The 25,021-nt window shown below is 44.9% G+C and overlaps 1 protein-coding gene across 2 annotated transcripts in view; it reads left to right on the forward strand.

The window, feature by feature from the left end:
• LOC144678700 (zona pellucida-binding protein 2-like) overlaps positions 1–25,021 on the forward strand; it is a 95,683-nt gene that overhangs the window by 67,049 nt on the left and 3,613 nt on the right. The window contains exons 7-9 of one of the 2 annotated variants that reach the window (XM_078538503.1): positions 4,649–4,811; positions 8,770–8,931; positions 12,346–12,418. In XM_078538503.1, the coding sequence (XP_078394629.1) occupies positions 4,649–4,811; positions 8,770–8,931; positions 12,346–12,418 (398 nt within the window). The remainder of the gene's footprint in view (positions 1–4,648; positions 4,812–8,769; positions 8,932–12,345; positions 12,419–25,021) is intronic. The other variant, XM_078538505.1, reaches the window with a different exon arrangement.

Below are 25,021 nucleotides of genomic sequence, written 5' to 3' on the forward strand. Positions count from 1 at the left end.
ATGTGTTATATTAGATGTTGGGTTGTTAATGGGTTGATTTTAATCATTTAATATGCTAATCATATACAGTGAACATCATCAGAGGAAGTGATGTAACATCACATGATTTGATCTTGGGCACCTTCATGGAGGATGTAAGAGACAGAGCAGTAAGATGTGCACCAATTAAGCTGATGTTTCATAGACCTCTGCAGATTCATTAAGTATTTTGTATTAATCTAACAATACCAAAAATATTGTATAGTGACAGTGCATGGAAAATAGTAATGGAGAAGTCTCTACCATTGCCTGAAAGTTTTGAGAAGGTCGCAGGCCTCAAGCAAGCAGAAGCATGACCAAAATACTATTGGGAAATTGCCAGATATTGCTCCACATCTGGCCTCGCTGTGAAGCCAAGCAGTGAGCGGGTCAGTGCACTATTATATGCGATAGGTGACTGTGCAGATATCTTTGTCATGCAAGCTATCGATGAGGAGAAAGTCAACTACAATGAACTAATCAAAGCACTTCAACCTGAGAAAGAATACCATTGTTAAGCAGGCTAAATTCAACAAATGTACCCAATGTCAAGAGGAAAGTGTTGATGCATTCATAAATGACCTGAATAAACTTGCAGAGGACAGTGAGTATGGTAGCTTGGAAGATGATCTGATCAGAGACAGAGTCATTGAGGGAGTGGTGGATGATGCCTTGTCTGACCATTTGCAGTCAAGATCTAACCTTAGCAAAGGCAACCCAACTGAGCAGACAAGCTGAGGTCAGGAAACAAAATTGATCTCTGGTTCAGGGTGACAAGAAGAGTCCTATCTCAAAAGCAGCTGACTCAGTAGAGCATGTCAAACATAAAAAAGGAAAAGCTATCATCAAAAAGCAGGGGAACAGGAAGTGCATCCATGGACAGCCCAAGCTAACTGTAATTGTTGTGCCAGGGGAAAACACAGGAGTGAAAATTGCCCTGCCAAAGACACCGAATGCCATTTATGCAGAAAGATGGGTCACTTCCAGACTGTGTATATGCACAAAGGGAAGCCTTTGAAAGGTGGCAAGATATATGAAGTAGATGATATCCATGATATTAAGGTGTCTTTCCTTGGAGAGATCCGGGAATCAAGCGGAAGCTGCTGGAGTGCTTATATCCTAGTAGAGGGAAACACAACACTCTTTTAAGTTAGACACACGTGCAGCAGTTAAGGTTCTTTCTGAGGTCCAGAGATTCTTGAATATGGTAAATCAAGATGTTAAGTTCTTGCCCAACCTAGCTGTTGGTAATGAGTCACTCCGTCAGCTTTTGTGACAGGACAGTACTTGGTGCTGGTAGGAAGCACAACAGAAGTCTTTTGAAAAAAATCAAAGAGACACTAACATCACCTGACATTTTGGCTCACTATGACCCAGAGCTACCCACTATCATTGCTGCAGATGCATCTTCTACAGGACTGGGAACTGTAATCTTTCAGATACAGATGGATGGAAAGTGCAGACCAGTTTACTATGCATTCTGTTCTCTAACAGAGACAAACAGCGATATACAGTGAAAGAGAAGGAAGCACTAACTGCTTCGTGGGTTGTGAGAACTTCACAGATTATATTCTTAGTCTCCACTTCAAGATAGAGACAGGCTACAAACCCTTAGTGACGCTCTTAAATTCTAAGGAATTTACAAAAATGACTCCACAAGTACAATAATTCAGACTTAGAACGATTTAGATTTGATTCAAAGACGGAATATGTTCCAGGAAAGCAGCAGAATACAGCGGATGCTTTGTCCCGTATGCCAGTGGCAAGACATGTATGCCTGAGAGGCATATAGACTTGAAACATTAACTCTGTTTCTCTCTCCACAGATGCTGCCAGACCTGCTGAGTTTTTCCAGCATTTTCTGTTTTTATTTCAGATTTCCGGCATCCGCAGTATTTTGCTTTTATCTTAGTGTTATATTGGATGTTGGGTTGTTAGTTCTAATTGTTTAGAATGCTAATTGTATACAGTGTACATCATCACAGGAAGTGATGCAACATCACATGACTTGGTCTCAGACAGCTTTGTGGAAGATGTAAGTCAGAGCAATAAGATATGTCCCAATAAAACTCATATACCTCTGCAGACTCATTAATTATTTTGTATTAATCTAACAATACCAAGAATATTGTAACACCCTGAATAGAAACTGGAAAAAAATGACAAGGTCATTTAAAATTCTCAAGCCTGAGGAAGAGTACTAACAGGTTGATAGCTCAAGTTAAGTCTATGCCCATACTATGCATGCCACATATATTGTGCCTTGAACTTGGTGCAGCATCCAGCAATGGAGCATGAGAAACACTGCATTAGTATCAGCCTTGGTTCAATAGTAGCATTCTTGCCTCTGGGTCAGAAGTTTGTTGGTTCAAGCCCCATTCTAGGGGCTCAAGCACATAATTTTGCCCGACACTTCAGTACAATACTGAGAGAGTGCTGCACTGCTGGAGGTACTATCGTTCAGATGAGACGTTAAACTAAGGTCATGCCTACTCTGTAAGGTGGATGTAAAAGATCCCATGGAACTATTCGAAGAACAGCTGGGGAATTCCTCTGGTGTCTTGGTCAACAATTCTTCCTCAACTAATGTCGTGAAAGCAGTTGAATAGGCCATTTGTCTCATTGATGTTTGTGGGATCTTTGCTATGTTATCATGTACATTTTCTTGCATTACAGCAGTAACTATCCTTTAAAAGTACTTTATTGTGAAGTACTTTGGATGTTCTGAGGTTGTGAAGATGCCATACAAATCTAAGTTCTTTCTTTGCATCTTTGTCTATAATGCCACACAAAATGCCATCTAAAATTACTTGTGTAGTAGTTAGTGATCTAAACACATCGAGTGGGATGTGGCTGGATTTTAGAAAGACAAAATTGATTAGTTGTGGGCCCGCAAGTTTCCAAATTCTGAACTGACATAAGGATCGGATACAAAAACAGAATTACCTGGAAAAACTCAGCAGGTCTGGCAGCATCGGCGGAGAAGAAAAGAGTTGATGTTTCGAGTCCTCATGACCCTTCAACAGAACTGAGTATCGGATGGTACCCCTTAAAATTGCAGGTGTCCAGAAAATAAATGGTGTGGACCAGGGTGGACTTGAAAACTTGCTGGTAGGCCAACAAGTCATGTGTCCTCTTGAATTTCTTGATCAAACCTACATTGACACACAGGCACATGTACTCTGCAGTATCATTGTATTTAATATATTGGCTTTAAGACCATGTGCTACACCATTTCAGGCAAGCACCAGGTAATACCTGTTTTTATCATGTAGTACTCTCCCACAATGATGTCCCTGGTTCTAGACCTGCGAAAAAATCGGAGCCACCTTAAAAGCATATTCCATACACTGATTAGTATGTAAGCACCATCTACCTCAGGGGAATCAATAGGAGAGGGTCAAGAAGGAGGGTACCTGGGTGAAGCAGACAACTCAAGTGAGGAGGAGCAAGTGGAAGTGACAACAAAATAGGAACAACCTGAATGAAGGGTCAGGTCCAAACTTAATTTAAAAAAAGGAAAATAGAACTGAATTTCCTTTGGAGTATGCCTGCGCATCTACTTTTGGGAAATGCAGCAGAGGAGAAACGGGTACAATCCCATTGCTTTGAGCCCCTGCATTCTTGTTATATCTTGCATTTGGTCCTATTTTCCTTTTATTCATTTTCTTCATTGAGGTTGTTGAAACCTTCCACTTTAGCATTCCAAGATTAAATATAACAAAATTGCAGAGTAAACCTCTACCTATCTAAAATAATTTCAGAAAAGCATCCCCTAATGCATCAGTTTTCTCTGCCTTAGGCTGAGATTGGTGAATGTGCAAAATAGATTTCATAGAATGATAGTGAAGACAGAAAGTGTGGAAAAATGTAAAGGACAATTAGATAGATATTTAAGGGAGTCTGTGACAGAAAGGCTTTAGTTTTTGAGGTTGACCAAATCTCCAGTATTATGCACTTATTTCTGAGATGGTTGGAGGGTAGGCATGAACATCAGACAGCTAAAGATTCTTACCCTATTTCCTTTAGCTACTCTAGGCATGAGGTTTGCCAGAAAAAAGTTGAGCCTGAAAGGGGCAGACAACAAATCCGTAGAGACCTCAAAATGTATCCTATTTTTATTCACAGGTTCCCAAGGATCCTCTGGTCTGGAGGTCTACTGGCTGCTACTTTTGCACAACTGGCAGATGGTCCTGCAGCTGACTGCTGTAAGACTCCAGATTTGCTAGATTTGCCCTCCGATCCTAGTTGAGGTTCCCTACAAAGGGGCTGATCAACACAGAGGATATATTGGACCTTTAAAAATGAATCCAAAAACCCAGGCATGTTAAAATCATTTTAGGCCTGCCCCTGTTGGGAGAGAAGGGGGCCACTTTGTGATGTTGATTTTATTTGACAGATGCCTAATGTATTGCTTTATCTTGTGCGTATGGATAAAAAATTATAGTGTTAAAAGATGTTTTATTTAAATCAAGCAATTTTTTAACAAAAAAATGTTAAATTTACCTAAGCAATGTCTTTGACATCACAGAGGATACCATCAATAGAAAATCTTGTCTTGTTTGCATCGTAAAAGTTGATATGTAGTGAACATTATAAATATTATAGGCTTAACATTGTTCTTCAACAGGCATACACACGAATCAGGTCTTTCATTGAGGACTACCCCGTTAAAGGAAAGTTCCAAAATATTCAATACATCGCCAATTCTTTAAATGGTGTGAAAGTAGATCATTGCAAACCAGGGTTTGGCAAAAACATCATAACAAGTGATCAGTGTGTAGGGTGTTGTGGTAAGTTTCAATTCACCAAATACTTGTTATATATTGCACTCTAATAAATTATACCTTCCTCAATTTGGGGCTAAAAATCCAGCATCAGGACAGGACTTATCCAGGGATGGTGATGGTGGAATCCAGGACATTATCTGTAAGGTATGATTCTGTGAGGATGACTATGTCAGTCTTCTCCTTGACTAGTCTGTGAGACAGCTCTCCCAATTTTGGCACTAACCCTCAGATGTTAGTAAGGAGGATGTTGCAGGGTCGACCGGGCTGTGATTGCCATTGTCATTTCCGGTACCTAAGTCGATGCTGATTTTGTTCCTTTTTTATGACTTTGTAGCAGTTTGTTACAACTGAGTGGCTTGCTAGGCCATCTAAGAGTCAACCACATTGCTGTGGGGGTCTGGAGTCACATGTAGGTCTGACCAGGTAAGACCAGATGGGTTTTTACAACAATCGACAATGGTTTCATGGTCATCATTTGACTTTTTAATTTCAGATTTTTATTGAATTCAAATTCCACCATCTGCCATGGCGGGTTTCAAACCCGGGACCCCAGAGCATTACCCTGGGTCCCTGGATTACTAGTCCAGTGACAATACCACTATGTCCACCAGAGTCACCAATCCAGCCTGGGAGATGGTGACATTGGCAGTCAGCACCACAGGAGCATAAGGACGGTCAGCCATCCAGTGCAGCATGAGGATGAATGCTTTCATCCGTTCCACCATGGTAAGTCAATCACCTCATTGCTCTGAACACACACTCACAAACCCATCACACATCCACAGGGATCTCACACCTCAAGGGACAACAACACTAACTCTCACACACACCCTCGCATCTCCATCAGGCTCATATCTCTGGACCTCGCACCCTAATTCCGTCCATGTCTCCGCTCACCTCACAAACATTCCATGCACTGGCATGCATCCTGCTCACCCTGTCTCCTCCTGTTTTCATGCAGGAGAAGATGGCTCACAGCAGCAGGGAGAGGTCCCACACCGGTGGTGGAGTGGCCCACATTAGGCACCTCATTCACTTTGAGGAGCATGCCATTGCACTGACTGGTGAGGGCATGGACCATGCCTACAGCAACGGTGAAGTCGTTGGTGAACACCACGTGAAGACCCTGCACCACGTCACCCCTCTCTCAACGCAACTGTGAGTGCTCTCCTGCTTTTGACTCTGCTGCCATGTACTAATTATCTCTACTTTGATTCACAGGGAGCTCTGCCAAGTGATCAATGCCTCCAGCCAGCCAGTCCCTCAGCTCCATCCAGGTCCTCACCTCCAGCGAAGAAGACATCTCCTCCATTGAAGAGCTGGAAATAAGCAGCCTGGAAGACCCGTCACAGCGCTTACCTACATCCTCCACCAGTGCAGAGACACACACCTCGCTGGGACCTGGATCTAGAGCAAGTTCAGTTTCACAATCTGGTGGTCACCACCGGACATGTGTCCGCAGCAGGAGGAGGCAGATTCAACTGAGCTCCCTGACACTCAGAGGACTGCTGGGGAAGAGACATCTGTGAGGTCCGAGTGAGATGAGGAGCCTCTGGATTCGGCCCTCCAATTCATTGTGGAGAGTCAGCAGAAGGTGAGGGAACATCACGAAGAGCTGTTGGAAGCCCTCAACAGTGTGGCACACGAGTTGGAGGCGTGTGTCTGCCTGCTCTCTGATGAAGTGGTGCCCACATGCGCGTATGGAGGTCTCCATGGAAAGGATGGCAGATGCCATGGAGACCTTGGTCCAGCAGAACATGAGATGCGCACAGACCTGCACTCCATCGCGGTAGTCATGGGTGAGTTCCTGCAGTCGCAGTGCGAGGATGAAAACGGGGCACCTTGATGTCCCTTCAGATGCTCCTTCCCCTCAAGGAGTCAGGCCGGGGCCCATGGCACCCAAAGGGAGGAAGAGCGGATGCTGGACACCCCTAGATCATCCACTCAGGAATCTCAGAGGCTGTCCTATCCCTCCAAGTCTCATTTGCCTGTGACCCTCTCAACCTCATCCTCTGTCACCAAAGAGGGTGCAGTTGGCCCATAGGAGCCCCGCCAAAGCAAGCTTAGGCCCTCCAGAGTCATCAGAGGCAACAAGGCCAACCATTGCACAGATTGTCTCCAACCCTACTGCGGATGTCAGGACAGGACCTAGAAGAAGTAGTACGTCGTTAAGAAATTCTGATCACAAGTGGTTGCATGAGTGAACACATTTTGTCACTTGATAATCTGAATATAAAATCATTTTCACTGAATAATGTGTAATGTTGTCTTTCAGTTTCATTTACAGGTTTCGTGAATCCTCCTCCTGCATTCACCGCCTCCCCCCACGGCGTGTTTTCCCACTGGCCTAACGGAAAATCTGGCACAGGGGGATCATTCCAGTCATTCCATTAACGGGATGCAAATCAGGTTCACGCCGACCTCCAGTGGGATTCATGATCCGCCGTGACAGACACCATTGGATGATCCCGCTGTGATTTCACAACAGCGTGAAACTGATTTATGCCCCTCCTGCCAAATTCACCCCCTCTGCCTGCCATGATGCCCACTGCAAACAGGAGCGAACAATTCCACCCTAGGAACATTCAGCAGGAACTCTCAAGCCTGCAAGCTCCACCACCTAGAAGAACAAGGGCATTAGGTGCAATGGAACACCACCAGGTCCAAGATCCTCTCCAAATCTCACACTATATATCACTCATTGTTATCGAGAAAAGTCCTAAAACTTTCTACCTAACAGCATTTTCGGAGTACTTTCACCACTTGGACTGTGGTGGTTCAAAAAGAAGGTGGCTCACTACCATCTTCCCAAGGGCAACTAAGGTTGGCCAGTAAATTCTGGCTTTACTAACAATACTGATATCCCAAGATTGAATAAATTTTGATTTCCCTTTCAATTGCTTTATTCACAATGACATTGGTATTCTTTTAATTTGAACCATGAATCAGCATATGAAGGGTAATAGAGTAGTGAAAAATGTAGGGCACTGTGTTTTGATGATGATGCCATTAAGGTATCCATCATTGTACACAGCAATTCCATCAGCCCTGCAACAGGAACAAATAATCAGATCCAAAATTCATGTGCAGCATTGCCTCGAGCTCAGTGTGGCAGTCCGTATTTTAATTAGTACTCTGTACTAATTGAGAAGACCAAAGAAGTTGGATTGGAGTATTTTGGAATTTACTCCTGTCACTTAAATGGTGACTTCAGCGGATTTCCTAGAGTAACACCATTTTACTTATTTAAACTTGTGCAGGGGAGCACCTGGCCCATGTTAGGCTCTTTCAGTCAATCTGATAGCAAATATCCTGTATATCCAGCAGTGCTGCAGATATCCCTCCGTAGTATTTCAGTTCCAGTAGTTGTACCTTCATGGGCAATGGGCACCCAACGCAAGTATTCCAATGAGTCAGTCCACAGAATTTGGGACAGGGACACAGGCAATGCACACCAAAGAGCAGAAGTCTCACTGCAGTTCAGTGGCGTTAAAAAGTGCAGATTTCCTGTCTGTGTTCTTCTTTCGAAAACAGAAATAATTTTTAATTTTAGATCAGCAGTGCTGATGGGGCTGAACTACTATTACTAATGGTACCACAAAAAAAACTTTGGCCTGAATCTTAACTGCCAGCAGGTTTCTGATGTTAACACGCACTGGTAAGTTAATCGCTTGCCCCATAACAGAATAGACCTGGTTTTAATATATTTAACAGCTGAGCCTCATATAAATGTTGGTAGCCAATGGAATAGATAAACCCTCAGCCTGCTTATTCTCAATGCTCAAAGGATACTGGCGCACAATTAGTGTTGTTTATTTTATTTGAAGTGGCCTACTTGGAAAGGCAGTAAAGTGCGTAGTATTACCTATGTGTCTGTGTAACTACTGCTCATTATGTATCTATTAATATAGACTTTTAGGCAGTGATTTTGTTACATTAAACAATTTTTTTTGTCAAATAGTGGCATGTCCACCTGGACACTTCAGTGCAAGACAGGACACAATCTGCACTCCGTGTGCCTTTGGTTCATTTAATAAGTATTATGGAAAGACTAAATGCACAAACTGCCCACGAAATGAAGCTACCAACAGAAGTGGGGCAACTTCTCAACAGGAATGTCACTGTAAGTTTGCTTTATTAGTTTTGAAAAATGCATGCTCTTTTTTTTAGTGTGTTATCATAATTGCTTGCATCTATGCAACTGTCAGCAGTCAGACATCAGTTGCCATAATGCCCAGTTCTGTAATTGCTCAGTTACTAGACATACACATTTTCAGGACATGTAGTTGGGCCAATTCTCCCCACTGAGACATTCTTGCACCTTGTAGCAAAGTTTTGGGTCCCAGTTATGGTATTGTACACATTAAATACACTTTTCTGCCAAAAATGTTACTACTGATACTGAAATGATAATAAAACCTATAATACTCCACTCATTTTTGTTCAGATGTGATTTGCAAATCCTTAAAGCCAATGCAAATGAAAGTTGCTTTCCTGATTACTAAGATTAATTGAGTCTTGCAAAAAACAAAATTGAGAGCAAGCACATAATCGAAATGGGCAGAATTTTCTCTTTGGTGAGGGGGGCAGGCCCCACACGTCGACATGTAAAATGATGTGCGGTGACGTCAGGCGTGTGTCCCGACGTCACCATGCGTCATTCCGATCTTCCATTCGGCGGGCACTTGCCGGAGGCGGCTGCGCACCCGCCGAACTGTTAGAGGCCATTAATAAACCTATTGAACTAATTGTCAGGGCTGCCCGTCCAACCTTAAGGTTAACGGGCAGGTGAAGAGTCCAAGCAGCCTTCGCGTTTTTCATGGAACCTCATCCGCGGGTGGGATGAGGTTTCATGAAGGTTTTATTAAATTAATAAATATTTTTTACACATTTCATAAACATGTCCCAGCTCATGTGACAGTGTCACATGAGGGGACATGCCTAAATAGTTTCAATCTTTCCTTATTTTAAAGTTTCACATTGAACTTATTGATTTTTGCGCTCTTTCGCGCACATGCATGAAAGAACACAGGCCCCGACTCTCCCACCTTGTGCTGAGCGCTACCGGGCGCGTGTCACGCTAGGCGGGCCTTAATTGGCCCGCCAACGTAAAATGGTGGCGCGCAGCCGATCGCAGATGGCGATCTGCTCCGCACCCGCCCACGCCCACTCCCGACTGGCCCGCCCAACAGGCAGAAGATCCTGCCCAATACATACAAGACACCGGTAATGGATTAAGGTCTAAAGTTGAAGTAATACAGCCAAAGGTTTTATTGGGCCACATCCTGGACATAGTTAATCAGCCCACAGGGGACTTACCTCTGGTTAGAGAATCAGCGGGGAACCACCTTCAATTTCATGCCGGGGGAGGGGTGGGTCAACGGTATTAGTGGCCTGCATCAGACCTTTCTTGGGATGTAGGATCCTGGCAGCAGAAGTCCTGCGCACCAAGAGCTGCTGGCCAATCGGAGACTGGCAGCTCCTCATTGCCATCAGTGCCACCTGGAGAGGTGGCAGCTGCTGGCAACCAGAGGCCTAAGATGGTCGAAGGATCCCAGGCCAAAGGTGAGTGAGGATAGGATTGGAGAGCGGAGGGGCCAGGAGTTGGCTTTCAGCGCCCACCCCCACTCTCGATCTCTCGATCGAGCGCTAAGTGCCTGATAACAAGGGAGTCCCAACAGGATGCCATTGTCAGGTTTGCTGGGTAACCTTTAGGAGGTGCAGGTCCCATTTAATCACTGACTCATCGCTGAGTTGCGGTGGGCTCAGTGATAATGAGTGTCAATTGTCTCATTAATAAGCCTAATTAACACGCCATTGCTGGTGGCCGGCAATTCTGCATCAGCCCTTCTGCCCTCCAACTTAATTGGGGGAGGTTTTGCCGCCACCAGGACACTGACATGGCACCTCTCCTGTGATTAAGTGGGCCCAGCCATCATGGTTCCCATCCCAACAGACTGGATTAAATTCTGCCCAGTGTCTATCACAACAACCAGGGTTAATCTGTAAATCAGAATTCGATATATATGTAGAAAAATACTAACTATTGAAATCACAAACAACCTGAGTAAGATATTCTAATTATAATTCAATACATGTTTTTAAATATTAGTTTCAACTAAACACAATTAAATTCAAGCGAGCTAGTACTGAAGCTTAAAAACCTGTTTATTTCCTACAATTAAACAAATGAAATCTTTAGGTTTACTCTACATTAAAATCATCAACATTTGAATTAGGCTCAAAAAATAAACAATGTTAACCAGCGAGATTATTTTATTACCAATGTATAATGCATATATTAACATAAATTAAGGTTAGTACCTCAGCAAATGCATGCTTTACTTTTTTTTAAAATGCATATATAATACTTAGAGAAACTTTTCATTCTTCCCCTGAACTTTCAATTTCAATGAATGCTGCTTTTTCCATCATATGATGTTACTGTTTCTAGAAAATCTTACATAATCTGTCCGCATTTGGTGAACCAATATAGAATCATAGAAAGGTTATAGATCAGAAGGAAGCCATTTGGCCCATGGTGCCTGTGTCGGCTCTCTGCAAGAGCAACTCGGCTAGTCTCACTCCCTCACCTTTTCTCTGTAGCCCTGGAAATGTTTTCTATTCAGATAATTATCCAATTCCTTTTTGAAAATCGTGATTAAATTTGTCTCCACTGCACCTCAGGCAGTGCATTCCCGATCCTGACTGCTAGGTAATCTTATTTTTCCTCATGTCACCTTTTGTTCTTTTACCATTTGCCTCTGGTTCCTGACCCTTCCACCATGTTCCTCCTTACCCACTCTATCCAGGTCCCTCGTGATTTTGAACACCTCCATAAAATCTCCTCTCAACCTTCTCTTCTGTAAGGAGAGCAGCTCCAGCATCTCCAAGCTATGTAACTGAAGTTCCTCATCCCTGGAACCACTCTGAATCTTTTTTGAACTCTCTCTAATGCCTTCACATCCTTCTTAAAGCATGGTGCCCAGCATTGGACACATTATTCCAGCTGAGGCCACACCAGTGTTTTATAAAGGTTCACCAAAACTTCCATGCTTTTGTATTCCATGCCTCTATTTATAAAGCCCAAGATCCCTTATGCCTTATTAACTGCTTTCTCAACCTGAACTGCCACCTTCAACTATTTGCGCACAGACACTTCCCAGATCCCTCTTCCAGCGCCATCATTAGAATTGTATCCTTTATTTTGTATTACCTCTCCTCATTAAAGTCTCTCTTTAATGCAGAGAATTCACACTTCTCTGCATTAACTTTCATCTGCCATGTATCTGCCGATTCCACCAGTCTATGCCCTCTTCATCTTCCAGATGTTTGTAGTAAAAGGGTAGAGATTTTGAAAAGTGGAAAACAAGAAGTTTGGCAAATTTCTGTACAGATTTAGCTAGAGGGAAATCACATTAAAACAGAAATAGTCAATCACGGGCACTTTGAAAGCTTCAGATTTTTACTTGTTTGTTTGATTAATCTTATTTAATATTTTGTACTGTTTAACCCTTATCATTTTTATGACTCCTAGGGATCATGTACCCATGGATATTACCTGTGGCATCTTCAGTAGGAACTTGCATCTTTTTCATTATCCTTTTGATGTAAGTACCGATCGTTACTGATATTGCTAAAATCATTTTTACAGCCTTTGACAACCACTAATTTAAAACTGCTGACTGGAAGCTGCAGAAGAACAGGCAGATGGGTTATTTTATAGACGTGTAGATGTCTACAACACAGGAGGAGGCCATTCAGCCTATCGTGTCCGTGCCGGTCAACAAAGATCTGACTATGCTAATCCCATTTTCCAGCACTTGCCCCATAGCCCTGGAGGCTATGGCAATACAAGTGAATATTTAAATACTTCTTAAATATTACAAGAGTTTCTGAATCAACCACCCTTTAAGGCAGTGAGTTCCAGACTCCCACCACCCTCTGGGTGAAAAAATTTCTCCTCGACTCCCCTCTTAGCCTTCTACCTCTTACCTTAAATCTATGCCCCCTGGTTATTGATCCCTCTACTAATGGAAAAAGTGCTATCCTATCTACCCTATCTATGCCCCTCATAATCTTATACACCTCTATCAGGTCCCCTCTCAACCTTCGTTGCTCCAAGGAAAACAACCCCAGCCCATCCAATCTTTCCTCACAGCTCAGACCCTCCAGCTCAGGCAGCATCCTGGTAAATCTCCTCTGCACCCTCTCCAGTGCAGTCACATCCTTCCTATAATGTGGTAACCAGAACTGCATGCAGTACTCCAGTTGTGGCCTAACCAGCATTTTATACAGTTCCAGCATAACCTCCCTGCTCTTGTATTCTATGCCTTGGCTAATAAAGACAAGTATCTCATGTGCTGCCTTAACCACCTTATCTACCTGTCCTGCTACCTTCAGGGATCTATGGATATGCACACCAAGTCCCTCTGATCTTCAGTACTTTCCAGGGTCCTACCATTCATAGTGTAATCCCTTGCCTTGTTAGACCTCCCCAAGTGCATTACATCTGGGTTGAATTCCATTTGCCACTACTCTGCCCACCTGACCAGTCCATTGATATCCTGCAGTTTATGGCTACTCACTATTTATCACCCTACCAATTTTCATGTCATCCGCGAACTTATTGATCATATCCCCTACATTTTAGTCCAAATCATTCATGTACACCACAAACAGTAAGGGCCCCAGCACTGAGCCCTGCAGAACCCCACTGGAAACAGACTTCCAGTCACAGAAACATACCTCTACCATCACCCTCTGCTTCCTGCCTCTCTGCCAATTTTGGATCTAACATGCCACTTTGCCTTGGATCCCATGGGCTCTTACTTTCTTGACCAGTTTGCCAATGAGGGACCTTATCAAAAGCCTTTCTAAATTCCATGTAGGCCACATCAAATGCATTACCCTCCTCAACACTCCTGGTTACCTCCTCAAAAAATTCGATCAAATTTGGCAACACGACCTTCCCTTAACAAATCCATGCTGACTATCCCTGATTAATTGGTGTCTCTCCAAATGCAGATATATTCTGTCCCTCAGAAATCTTACTAGTAATTTGCCCACCACCGAGGTAAGACTGACAGGCCTGTAATTTCCTCGTTGATCCCTTCCTCCCTTTTTTAATAATGGGACAATGTTAGCAGTCCTCCAGTCCTCTGGCACCTCACCTGTGGCCAGAGAGGATTTGAAAATTATTGCCAGGGTCCCTGATATCTCTCTCCTTGCCTCCCTCAACAGCCTGGGATACATCTAATATGGGCCTGCGGATTTAGCCACTTATAAGGCTACTAAACCTGCTAGTACCTTCTCTCTTTCTATGTTAATTTCCTCTAATATTTCACAGTCCTCCACCCTGATATCTATACCTGCATCGTCCTTTTCCATTGTGAAGACCAACGCAAAATATTCATTGAGGATTGCACCCACGTCTTCCGGGTCCACATACAGATTACCTCTATGGCCCTACTCTTTACCTAGTTACTCTTTAGCTATTTATATATGTTATGACTGATACAGTTGGTAAAGCGGAGTTATTTTAAAAATCCCAGAGGGGAACTTTAAACAACTGTTATAATCTATAACTTTAAGTGTTATGTTTGAGATGCGACTCCAAATTCAGGAATCAGATCATCAGTTCCTGAGGTTTTACATTAAAATAATTGAAACATTTTATTAATTTACACAGGTTAAAATACATACACATGGCTACAAATCACTACTATCATAACTTTTAACAAATTTCCAAACTAATCTCCATTAAGGCAACAGCAACCCATAGACTTAACCAAACACCAGGCAAAGTATTTTCATCTTACGAATTCAGAATGAGGTTCTTTTCGCTGTGGAGCCAGTTAGAGGCTTGCAGCTGTTTTTCAATCTCACTTTGCCTCTGCTCTGTACACACGAAAGCTGCTGAAGTTATACCTACCACCACTGATTAAATTCACATTCGCATTGTCTCACCAGCCTCATCGAACTTCACCTTTTAACAATGAAACCCCCTTTCATAGTTACAATTTTATTAGTAATATAAACATATGACTTGATATCTGCTAGATAGGCATCAAGTTTTCACCACACTTCTTGAATGCTCTATTCAAAAAATGCAAATGCACTCTATTTGTCTTCCATATCAAAACTAGTACACATCAAAATACCCAGACTAGCTGGCTTTAATCCAATTAAGACACACCCACAGGCTAAACCTCTATTTTTAAAAGAAAAATATTTTCCAAAATATTATATATGTTAATAGCTTCATGACAATATATTTTAAAAACCCCTTTGGGTTTTCCTTTATTCTACCCACCAATGCTTTCTCATGCACTCTCTTAGCTTTCCTAATTTCCTTTTTAAGTTCCCCTCTGCACTTTTTATACTCCCCTAAGGACTTGCTGTATTGAGACCTCGGTATCTGCCATAAGCTTCTCTTTTCTTAATCCTAACCTTTATGACCCTTGACATCTAGGGTTCTCCGGACTTGGTGCCCCTCCCTTTGTCTTTACGGGAACATATTTGCCCTTTACTCTCACTATTTCCTCCTTGAATGCCTCCCACTGCTCTGACAGTTTTATCTGCAAGTAGCTGCTCCCAGTCCACTTGGGCCAAATCATATCTCTTAGTAAAATTAGCCTTTCCCCAGTTTAGAACTTTTATTCCCGGCCCACTCTTATCCTTTTCCATAACAATCCTAAATCTGAGTTATGGTCGCTATCTCCAAAATGCTCCCTTACTGATACACCTTCCACCTGCCTGGGCTCATTTCTGAATATCAGGTCCATAACTGCCCCCTCCCTTGTTGGGCTTTCTACGTACTGGCTAAAATGTTCTCCTGGATGCAACTTAAGAATTTTGCTTCCTCCCTACCTTGCACACTGAAACTATGCCAGTTAATATTTGGGTAGTTAAAATCCCCTACTATTATTGCCCTATTATTCTTACACTTCTCTGAAATTTGATTACATGTTTGATCTTCTACCTCTCCCTAACTGTTTGGGGGCCTATAGTACACACCCAACAGCATGTTTTCCCCTTTTGTGTTTTTTACTTCTACCCATATGGCTTCATTTGATGATCTTTCCAAGATATCATCCCTCCTCACTGCTATAAATGATTCCTTGATCAATATTGCAACCCCCCCTCTTCTATCACCTATCTATCTCGTCTGAATACCCTATAACCAGGAATGTTGAGCTGCCAATCCTGCCCTTTTAGCCAAGTCTCGGTCATAGCTATGATATCATACTCCCGCCTGCTTATCTGTGCCCTCAGCTCGTCTGTCTTATTCCTCAGGCTCCTTGCATTAAACTCAATTCCATTTAGCCTTGCTAAACTCACCACTTTCTTATCTAGCCTATGTTTCCTCTGTCTTCCAGACTCATTTACTAGCGCTTTAACTTCTAATTCTGTCTCGGCTTCTCTCCCCTCTGAACTACTTTTCAGTATCCCATCTCCCTGCCAATTTACTTTAAATCTGCCCCAACAGCATTAGCAAAACTCCTGGTGAGGATGTTGTTCAGATGTAACCCGTCCAACTTATACAGATCCCACCTCCCCCAGAAATGGTCCCAATGCCCCAGGAATCTAAAGCCCTCCCTCCTGCACCATCTCTCCATCTGATATCCCCAACATATTTATGGGAAAGCCATCCATGCAATGATCCAGCTGATATTAACTCATTCTGTGTTGATTCTACAGTGCATTATATGACTAGCTGTCATAGTTAAATAACCAACAATAACTTAAATAGTTAGTTTATATTAGAAAGTTACACCCTTTGGATTCAAAACCCCAGGGATTCTCTGAGACTCACAAGTTCATTTCATTTACAACCTTTGTACCAGCATTGAAACATAGGAACAGGAACACAGGCCCATTCAGCCCTTCAAGCCTGCTACACCATTCAGTGACATAATGGTTGATTTGTAACCTGACTCAGTTTACCTGCCTTGGTTCCATATTCCTTAATACCCTTGTCTCGCAAAAATCTATCTATTGAGATTTTAAATTCTTAATTGAACTAACATCCACTGTTTTTTTTGTGTGTGTAAGTTCCACACTTCTACCATACTTTGTGTGAAGAAGTGTTTTCTAACTTCCCTGTTGAAAGGCCTGTCTCTGATTTGAAGGCTCCGTCCTCTTGTCCTAGGCTACCCAACAGGAGGAAACCATTTCTCCCTATCTACCCTATCAATTCCTTTCAAAATCTTTAAAACCTCAATCAACTCACCCCTTAAATTTATTTCAGAGAATACAAGCAATTGGTAAGCTATTTAACATCACAAAACTTGAATACCATAGAGGCCAACTACATGGGTATCAGGGCTCCTTATATCACTAGTCTACATTTTTCTTCATGGGATTATGGATGCCATTGGCAAGGCCAGCATTTATTGCCCATTGCTAAAAGCCTACCAGAAAGTGATGGTCAACCACTTTTTTGAGTCTCTGCAGTCCATGTGGGGAAGGTACAACTATTAGGTAAGGAGTAAAAGGATTTTGACCCACTGCTAATGAAGGAATGGCAATGTATTTCCAAGTTAGGATGGGGTATAACTTAGAAGGGAACTCGGAGGTGGTGGTGTGCACCTGTTGTTCTTGTCCTTTGACGTGATAGATTGTGGGTTTGGGAGGTGCTGTTGAAGAAAGTTTGTTGAGTTGCTGCAGTGCATCTTGTAGATGGTACATACACTCCAGTCATGGTGTGCCAGTGGTGGAGGGAATCAATGTGTATGGTGGTAAACAGGGTGCCAATCAAGTGGGCTGTTTTGGATGAGGTTGAGCTTCTTGAGTGTTTCTGAAGTTGCACTCATTCAGGCAAGTAGAGAGTATTTCATCACAGTCCTGACTTGCACCTTCTAGACTGTGGAAAGACTTTGGGGAGTCAGAAGGTGGGCCACTTGCTGCAGAATACCTGATCTAGGCTGATGGGTGAATTGGACGGTGTGAGTTAGGACATAGGCAGCAGAGTTTTGGCTTACTTCAAGTTCATGGAAAGATGGGAAATCAACCAGGAGTGCATTGGAATAAAAACAAAAAACTACTGCGGATGCTGGAAATCCAAAACAAAAACAGAATTACCTTGAAAAACTCAGCAGGTCTGGCAGCATCGGCGGAGAAGAAAAGAGTTGACGTTCCGAGTCCTCATGACCCTTCAGCAGAACAGTTCTGCTGAAGGGTCATGAGGACTCGAAACGTCAACTCTTTTCTTCTCCGCCGATGCTGCCAGACCTGCTGTGCATTGGAATAGTCAAGTCTAGAGATAACAAAGACATGGCTGAAGGTTTCAGCAGCAGATGAGTAAGACAGGGTCAGAGTCAGGCGATATTTTATGCAGATGGAAATAGGCGGGTTTAGTGGAGATATGATTCCAAGGTTGAAAACAATCTGGTTCGATCTCAGACAGTTGTCAGGGAGAGAGATGGAGCCGGTAGCTGGGGAATTTAGTTTGTGGTGGAGACCAAAGACAAAGGCTTCAGTCTTCCCAATATTTAGGTGGAGGAAATCCAGTGCTGGATGTTTGAGTCAGAATTGGACCAGGAAGGGGGGGCAATACACAACTGTGAAACAGAATTAGAATGAGGCATTTGGTTCAACACAACTCCTCGCCAATTTAGAAGTATGAGGAGGCACTTGCTCATTTCCCACATGCACCCTTCACTTCACCTTTCTTTTTCTTCAATTTTCAATTTAAATGTCCCAAATTACTTGGATCTGTGATAAAGTTTGCACCAGGCAAAATATATGACAAAATCTGGTGTGAAGTGCAGCCCCTGATTGCTATGAGCTGCCAGCACCCTATCTTGAGAAGAGAAAATGAAGATGTGTTACAAGAGATTGGAGAGATGTCACCAATGACTGTGTCACATGCTACCGATTTAGAATGTACACCTCTGTGTCACAGAGTGTTAAACAATAACAACTTATATTTGTATGGTGCCTTTAATATTCTAAAACATCCCAAGGTGCTTCATAGGAACATTATAAAGCAAAATCTAATGTTGAGCTAAATAAGGAGATATTAGGGCAAGTGACCAAAAGAGAGGTAGGCGTTAATAAACCTTTTAAAGGAAAAAAGGGGTGGAGAGACAGGGACGTTTAGGGAGGGAATTCCAGAGCTTATGGTATTGGCAGCTGAAAGCACAGCTTTTAATTAAAGCAATTAAAATCAAGCAAAATAGAGGTAATAATGAGACTAATAAAAAGAATATGATTGGTCAGCAGTAGCAGCACATCTCTTCCCAACTCCCACAACAACATCTAAGCCAAAAAAACTGAACGCTCACCCCTCAATTTGATAGTCTTATTATATTAGAGGTCTACCACATGGGGCTTGAAGATCAGTTCTGGGTCAAATAGTTTTATATACCTTAATTCTCAAGTAATTCTTGTATTCCTTTTAGTTCAAAGCTTTTCTCATTTTTGTATTTTATTTCAAATCTTCCCTACCTCATAATTATATCTGTTTCATCCTGCCAAGGCCCTCACTTTTTTTATATTCTTTTACAGGACGTGGGTGTCGCTGGCAAGGCCAGCATTTATTGCCCATCCCTAATTGCCCTTGAGAAGGTGATGGTGAGCCACCTTTTTGAACCACTGCAGTCCATGTAATGTAGGTACACCCCCAGTGCTGTTAGGAAGGGAGTTCCAGGATTTTGACCCAGTGACAGTGAAGGAATGGAGATTTGGTTCCACATCAGGGTGACGTGTGTCTTACAGGAGAACTTACAGGTGTGGTGTTGCCATGCGTCTGCTGCCTTTGTCCTTCTAGATTGTAGAGGCTGTGAGTTTTGAAGGTGCTGTCAATGGAGCCTTGCTGAATTGTTGTAGTGCATGTTGTACATGTTGCCACTGTGCGTTAGTGGTGGAGGGAGTGAACGTTTAAAATGGTTGATGGGGTGCCAATCAAGCGGGCTGCTTTTTCCAGGATGATGTCGAGCTTCTTGAGAGTTGTCGGGAGCTGCACCCATCCAGGCAAGTAGACAGTATTCCATCGCATTCCTGACTTATGTCTTGTAGATAGTGGATAGGCTTTGGATAGTCAGGAGGTGAGTTACTTGCTGCAGAACATCCAGCCTCTGACCTGCTCTGGTAGCCACAGTATTTATATAGCTGGTCCTGTTCAGTTTCTGGTCAATATTAACTCCATAGGATGTTGATAGTAGGGGATTCAGTGCTGGCAATGTCATTGAATGTCAAGGGGAGATGGCTAGATTCTGTCTTGTTGGAGGTGATCATTGCCTGAAACTTGTATGGCACAAATGTTACTTAGCACTTATCAGCCCAAGCCTGAATGTTGTCTAGGTCTTGCTGCGTATGACATGGACTGCTTCAGTATCTGAGGAGTCAGGAGTGATACTGAACATTGTGCAATCATCACCCACTTCTGACCTTATGATGGGGGTGATGAAGCAGCTGAAGATGGTTGGGCCTCGGACACTACCCTGAGTGACACTACTCCTGCAACAATGTACTGGGACCAAGATGATTGGCTTCCAACATCTTCCTTTCTGCAAGGTATGCCTCCAACCAATGGAAGGTTTCCTCCTGATTCCCATTGACTTCAGTTTTGCTTCACAATAACACCCTTAACTAGAATTGTGAGGTATTCACAGACCTCCATAACTAGTACTGATACTTCTCTGTTACTAGTAATTAGTATGCAAAAATCTTTGTTGCTGAATGAGGCAGACAGGATTATTTGTTCCCTTCTCCTGGGGTAGGACAGTTTCGAACAGGCTTGTGCATCCCCAAACCCCCAAAGCCTCTGTACCTGGCTCGTGGACTCATTGTTCAAATCATGGGTAAGTTGAATGAAAGATTGCAAGAATCTGTTCTTCCAAACAGACACTGGTTCTCTCCGCGTTTGCGGCTGATGGACTCGCTGGCGAGCTTATCAGCAGAAAATTCAGGGAAGAATCAGTCTCTGACTGGACAAGCAGTAAGCAGTGTGAATGTGAGTGACTGCTCCTTTGTCTTCAGAGTGCACGCTGTCTCTCAGCCTTTCGCACAGGCACCAGCTGAAGGAGCATCGGGGTAAGATGGTGGAGTGAGCGTGGAGGCCATGGGGAAAAGCAGAGTGCAAGAGAAGCAAGCAAGGGCTCGAGAGAGGAGCAGTATGCAGGCTGATAAGCAAGAAGCAACAAGTCCCACAAGGAAAAAACAGTTAAAACAGAAATAAGAATACTGGTCTGAACTGGTCTTGCATACCTTAAAATGGAACACCAGTAAAACTGGGAAATAAGAGTACAGGTCTGAACTGCTTTTTCCTTCTGGGGTGTCTGGAGGTCGGATAGGCCCAGGAACTGCAGGAGGCCGGGTAGGCTCGGGAGCTGCTGGAGGTTGGGTAGGCCAGGGAGCGGCTGGAGGTCAGGTAGGCCTGGGAGTGGCTGGAGGTCGGGTAGGCCCGGGACCCGCTGGACGTCGGGTAGGCCCGGGAGTGGCTGGAGGTCGGGTAGGCCCGGGAGCTGCTGGAGGTTGGGTAGGCCCGGGAATGGCTCACAACCCAATTGATGGCGATTTAACGTTGCCCATGGGATTTTTTTGCTCGTCGCAAGGGCAAAACAGGCAGGCGGGCAGCCCACAATTTGCAAAACCTCATCCTCGGGTGGGATAAAAAGGGTCAGCAGCATTGCCATTGTGAGCAGGAAGGAGTTTTGGAGATCGTTTGCTGCCAGTTGCTTAGTTGTACTTGGCAGCTTCATCTCTGATCGGGGCTTCATTCTTAGTATTTCCATATGTCATTTTAGGACTCATTAGTGTCTTCAAGCTCCCCTGAGGATCCAGACCATGTGGACCCTTCCAGGTATCAGACAGCCTTCCATTACCCTGGTAATGGGGATTGTGCTTTCCACTGGAGGCACCTCCTCTGAGGAGGAAGAGAGGGGCAGAAGGGAGAGGAGGCCAGATGTCCCAATGCAACTTCCAGGGGAGGGACCTGTGGGAGAAGAGGCGCAGGCACAAGGGACACAGAGCCAGCAGGAAGTCCAAGGCAGAAGGGGCCGCAGAAGACGCCACTACCCTGCTGCCAGGGTTTACAGGTGGTGATGCAGCTACCTCAATATGTCCGAGATGCAATGCTGAAGGAGGCTCCATCTCTCCAGGGAGAGCATGATCTCCATCTGTCAGAGGATAGGCCCTGAGATCAGCTCCGACTGTGTTGGTGGACACCCCATGCCAGTGGCTCTGAAGGTCACAGTGGCCCTCAACTTCTATGTCTCTTCCCAGCAGTCAGTGGGGGATTTGTGTGGAGTCACCCAATCAGCTGTCCATAGTTGTGTCAAGCTGGTGACAGAAGCTCTGTTCAGGTGGGTATTAACTTTCATTCATTTCCGTACGGATGAGGCCAGCCAGGCTGATCGAGCCAGAGGATTTTCAGTGATTTCTTGGTTCCCCCGCATCCAGGGTGCCATCGACTGCACACATGTGGCCATCAAGTCGCCAGTGGGTCAGCCGGGTGCCTTCGTCAACAGGAAGGGCTTCCACTCCATGAACGCATGGTGTGTGACCACAGGATGCAGATTCTGCAAGTCTGTTCAAGGTACTTGGCAGCTCCCATGACACCTACATCCTCAGACACTCCCAGGTGCCAGGGCTCTTCAGTGCTCCAACCCGACTGGATGGATGGCTGCTGGGTGACAAGGGCTATCCATTGATAAGGTGACTCATGACGCCTCTCCGCCAGCCATGAACAGAGGCGGGAGCAGTGGTACAACAGAAGCCATGCCTCCACTAGGGCAGTGGTAGAGATAGGTCTTCTCAAGTTGCGCTTCCAATGCCTGGACCATTCAGGGGGTACATTACAATACTCCCCAGAGCGGATGTCACTGATAATGGTTGCATGCTGCACTCTCTACAATCTGGCACTGGCAGGGGGGGTCCCACTGGAGGAAGAGGATCTTGACACAGCTGCACAGGCCACAGATGATGAGTCCAGTAGTGAGTCCGAAGAGGAGCACGGTGAGGAGAATGCTGAGGACATGGAGGCAGACCTTTGTAACCTCCAAGGTGTCAGGGACACCAGAGACGCCTTGATCCAATGCTCCTTCAGCTAGCCTGCCAAATAAGAGCTAGCACTTCATGCCAGGGCTGCCACCACCATCCTGATGACAGAAGTGACCCTTTCCTTTGCCCCCAAGATATAGTCAGTGCCTGTGCAATAAAATTTCGAGCCACCCACGTCCAGCATTACATACCAGCATACCCTGCACCTCCAAAAGAAATGAAGCATTCTCAGGCCAATAACACAAAAGCAAATGCAATTGAATGCTGGAACTCTCAGATTATTGAACTGAACAATATCCGGTGTTGGTAGTCTCACTATTAAAAAAAGTAAATCAAAATTGGGGAAGAAAAGATCAGCCGTGACCAGTCCTTCTTGTGCTTAAGATGCTTTCAACTTACATTTGCGAGTGCTATGTCTTGGTGCTACCCCCTTGCTAGCAACCGGCATTGGAGACAGCCTGCTCACTCTGCTGTCTTGTTGGCCTTGATGACCTTGGCGGTCGTCCTCTGGTCAGTGGAGCCAGTGCTGGCTCCCCAGTCGCCGCAGCCTCATCAGATGCCACGGTCACTGTCAGGGGGGGGCGCGGAGTAGCTGCTGCCATCATCCAGAGTGTCCTGAGAGGACCCCGCAGAGATGACAAGCAGCTCGTGCGCCAATGTGAGGGCAATCTCTGCCTCCGCCTGCACCTCAAGCAAGTGTGAAGTGCCCTCACCAATGTGAACCGAGATACTTGCCGCCGAACTAATGCCCACCGAGGTGCTGGTATCTGCGCTGGTGCCTGCTTCAGAGAATGGGTGTGACACAGGTCCTTCTGGAGCATGGTGGTCCTCCTGTGTCAGGGGTAGCTCCTGGAGGTCCTGTGCTTGGCTGCTTGGTGCCAGATCTAAGGGAGAAGAAGAACAAGTTATTAGTTTAAATCATCACACTGTCACTGTGCATGCCAGGCACCCTGGTGAGACAATGGAGATCTGCATCATGGTGCTACTGTCTTTCAGTGACCAATGAGGAGTCCAGTCTGGAGGCTCCCATCAATGATGAGACTGCACAAGAATGTTTGCAGCATCCGAAACTCTCACCTCAGTGCACTGCACTCTTACCTTCATCTGACACCCCAACCTCACCAAGGCCAGTTGACCGAGGTGCCTGGTGCCTCTCAAGCTCCAAGACCTTCTGCTCATACCAAGAGAGGATGAGGAGGTGTGGGGGTCCTTCGCCAGTCCGTGACCTCTCAATATTGTTATGGGATGTCTTCTCCTGAAAGGACAGAGGAGCATTGATTATTCCACTCTCTACCTGCAGCGCCATTGCAGCCTGGCCAACCCCAGCTGAGGAACACCAGGGCAGATCTGAGTCGTGGCCCTCAGTCCACAAGGTCCTCAGTCCAAGCAGCCAGGGCTCACCCCCTTTGCCAGCTCCGGCATCATTGACAGTTGGCACTCAGACTCTAGCACCCCTGATCTCCACAGGGGGATGGCCAGCCCTTAACACTTCTGCACACTGATCCATGCCAATACGATACTCACCCTTCCTGAGTGCAGTAGGCCATTAAACTTCTTCCGGCACTGCGCCCAGGTGCACAGCACAACGTCATTGCTGCTCACCCTGGCTGCCACCTCCTCCCATGCCCTCTTGGTGAGGTGCAGTGGCCTCCTCCTCACATCTCTGGGGACAAGGGTGTCCCTTCTGGCAGCCACCTCCTCCAGGAGGGCAGCAAGGCACTCACCTCCCGCCTGGTGTCTACATCTTCATTTGCAGCCATGTCGTTGCCGCAGCTCCAATGTGGTCAGCCTCCCAGGGGCTGCCTGCGCCGTTTATGAACCGGTCACCGGGTTGCAATTGGACCCAGCGGCCAACAAGCCCCGCCCCCACCCACCCCTTCTCGGACGTTCTGCAGCCAGTGTTCACACTTGGCGGACCTTAAATGAGCCACCAGTGTGAAATTGGGGTCATGGCCCGAACGCGGGTGGCTTCCTGACCGCTCCCTCTCACCCCCCGCTGAGCCCCCCCAATGGGGGCAAAATTCTGCCCTGTGTGTGAGAGGGAGAATCTGCATGTGTGCAAGAGAATCTGTGTGTGTGAGAGAATGTGTGTGTGAGAGAGAATCTGTGTGTGCGTCTATGTGAGAGCGAGAATCTGTGTGTGTGTGTGTGAGTGCGTGTGTGTGAGGGAGTCTGTGTGTGTATGTGAGAGCATCTGTGTGTAT

The sequence above is a fragment of the Cetorhinus maximus genome, chromosome 3, assembly GCF_964194155.1.
Source record: "Cetorhinus maximus chromosome 3, sCetMax3.hap1.1, whole genome shotgun sequence".
Classification (NCBI taxonomy): Eukaryota; Metazoa; Chordata; class Chondrichthyes; order Lamniformes; family Cetorhinidae; genus Cetorhinus; species Cetorhinus maximus.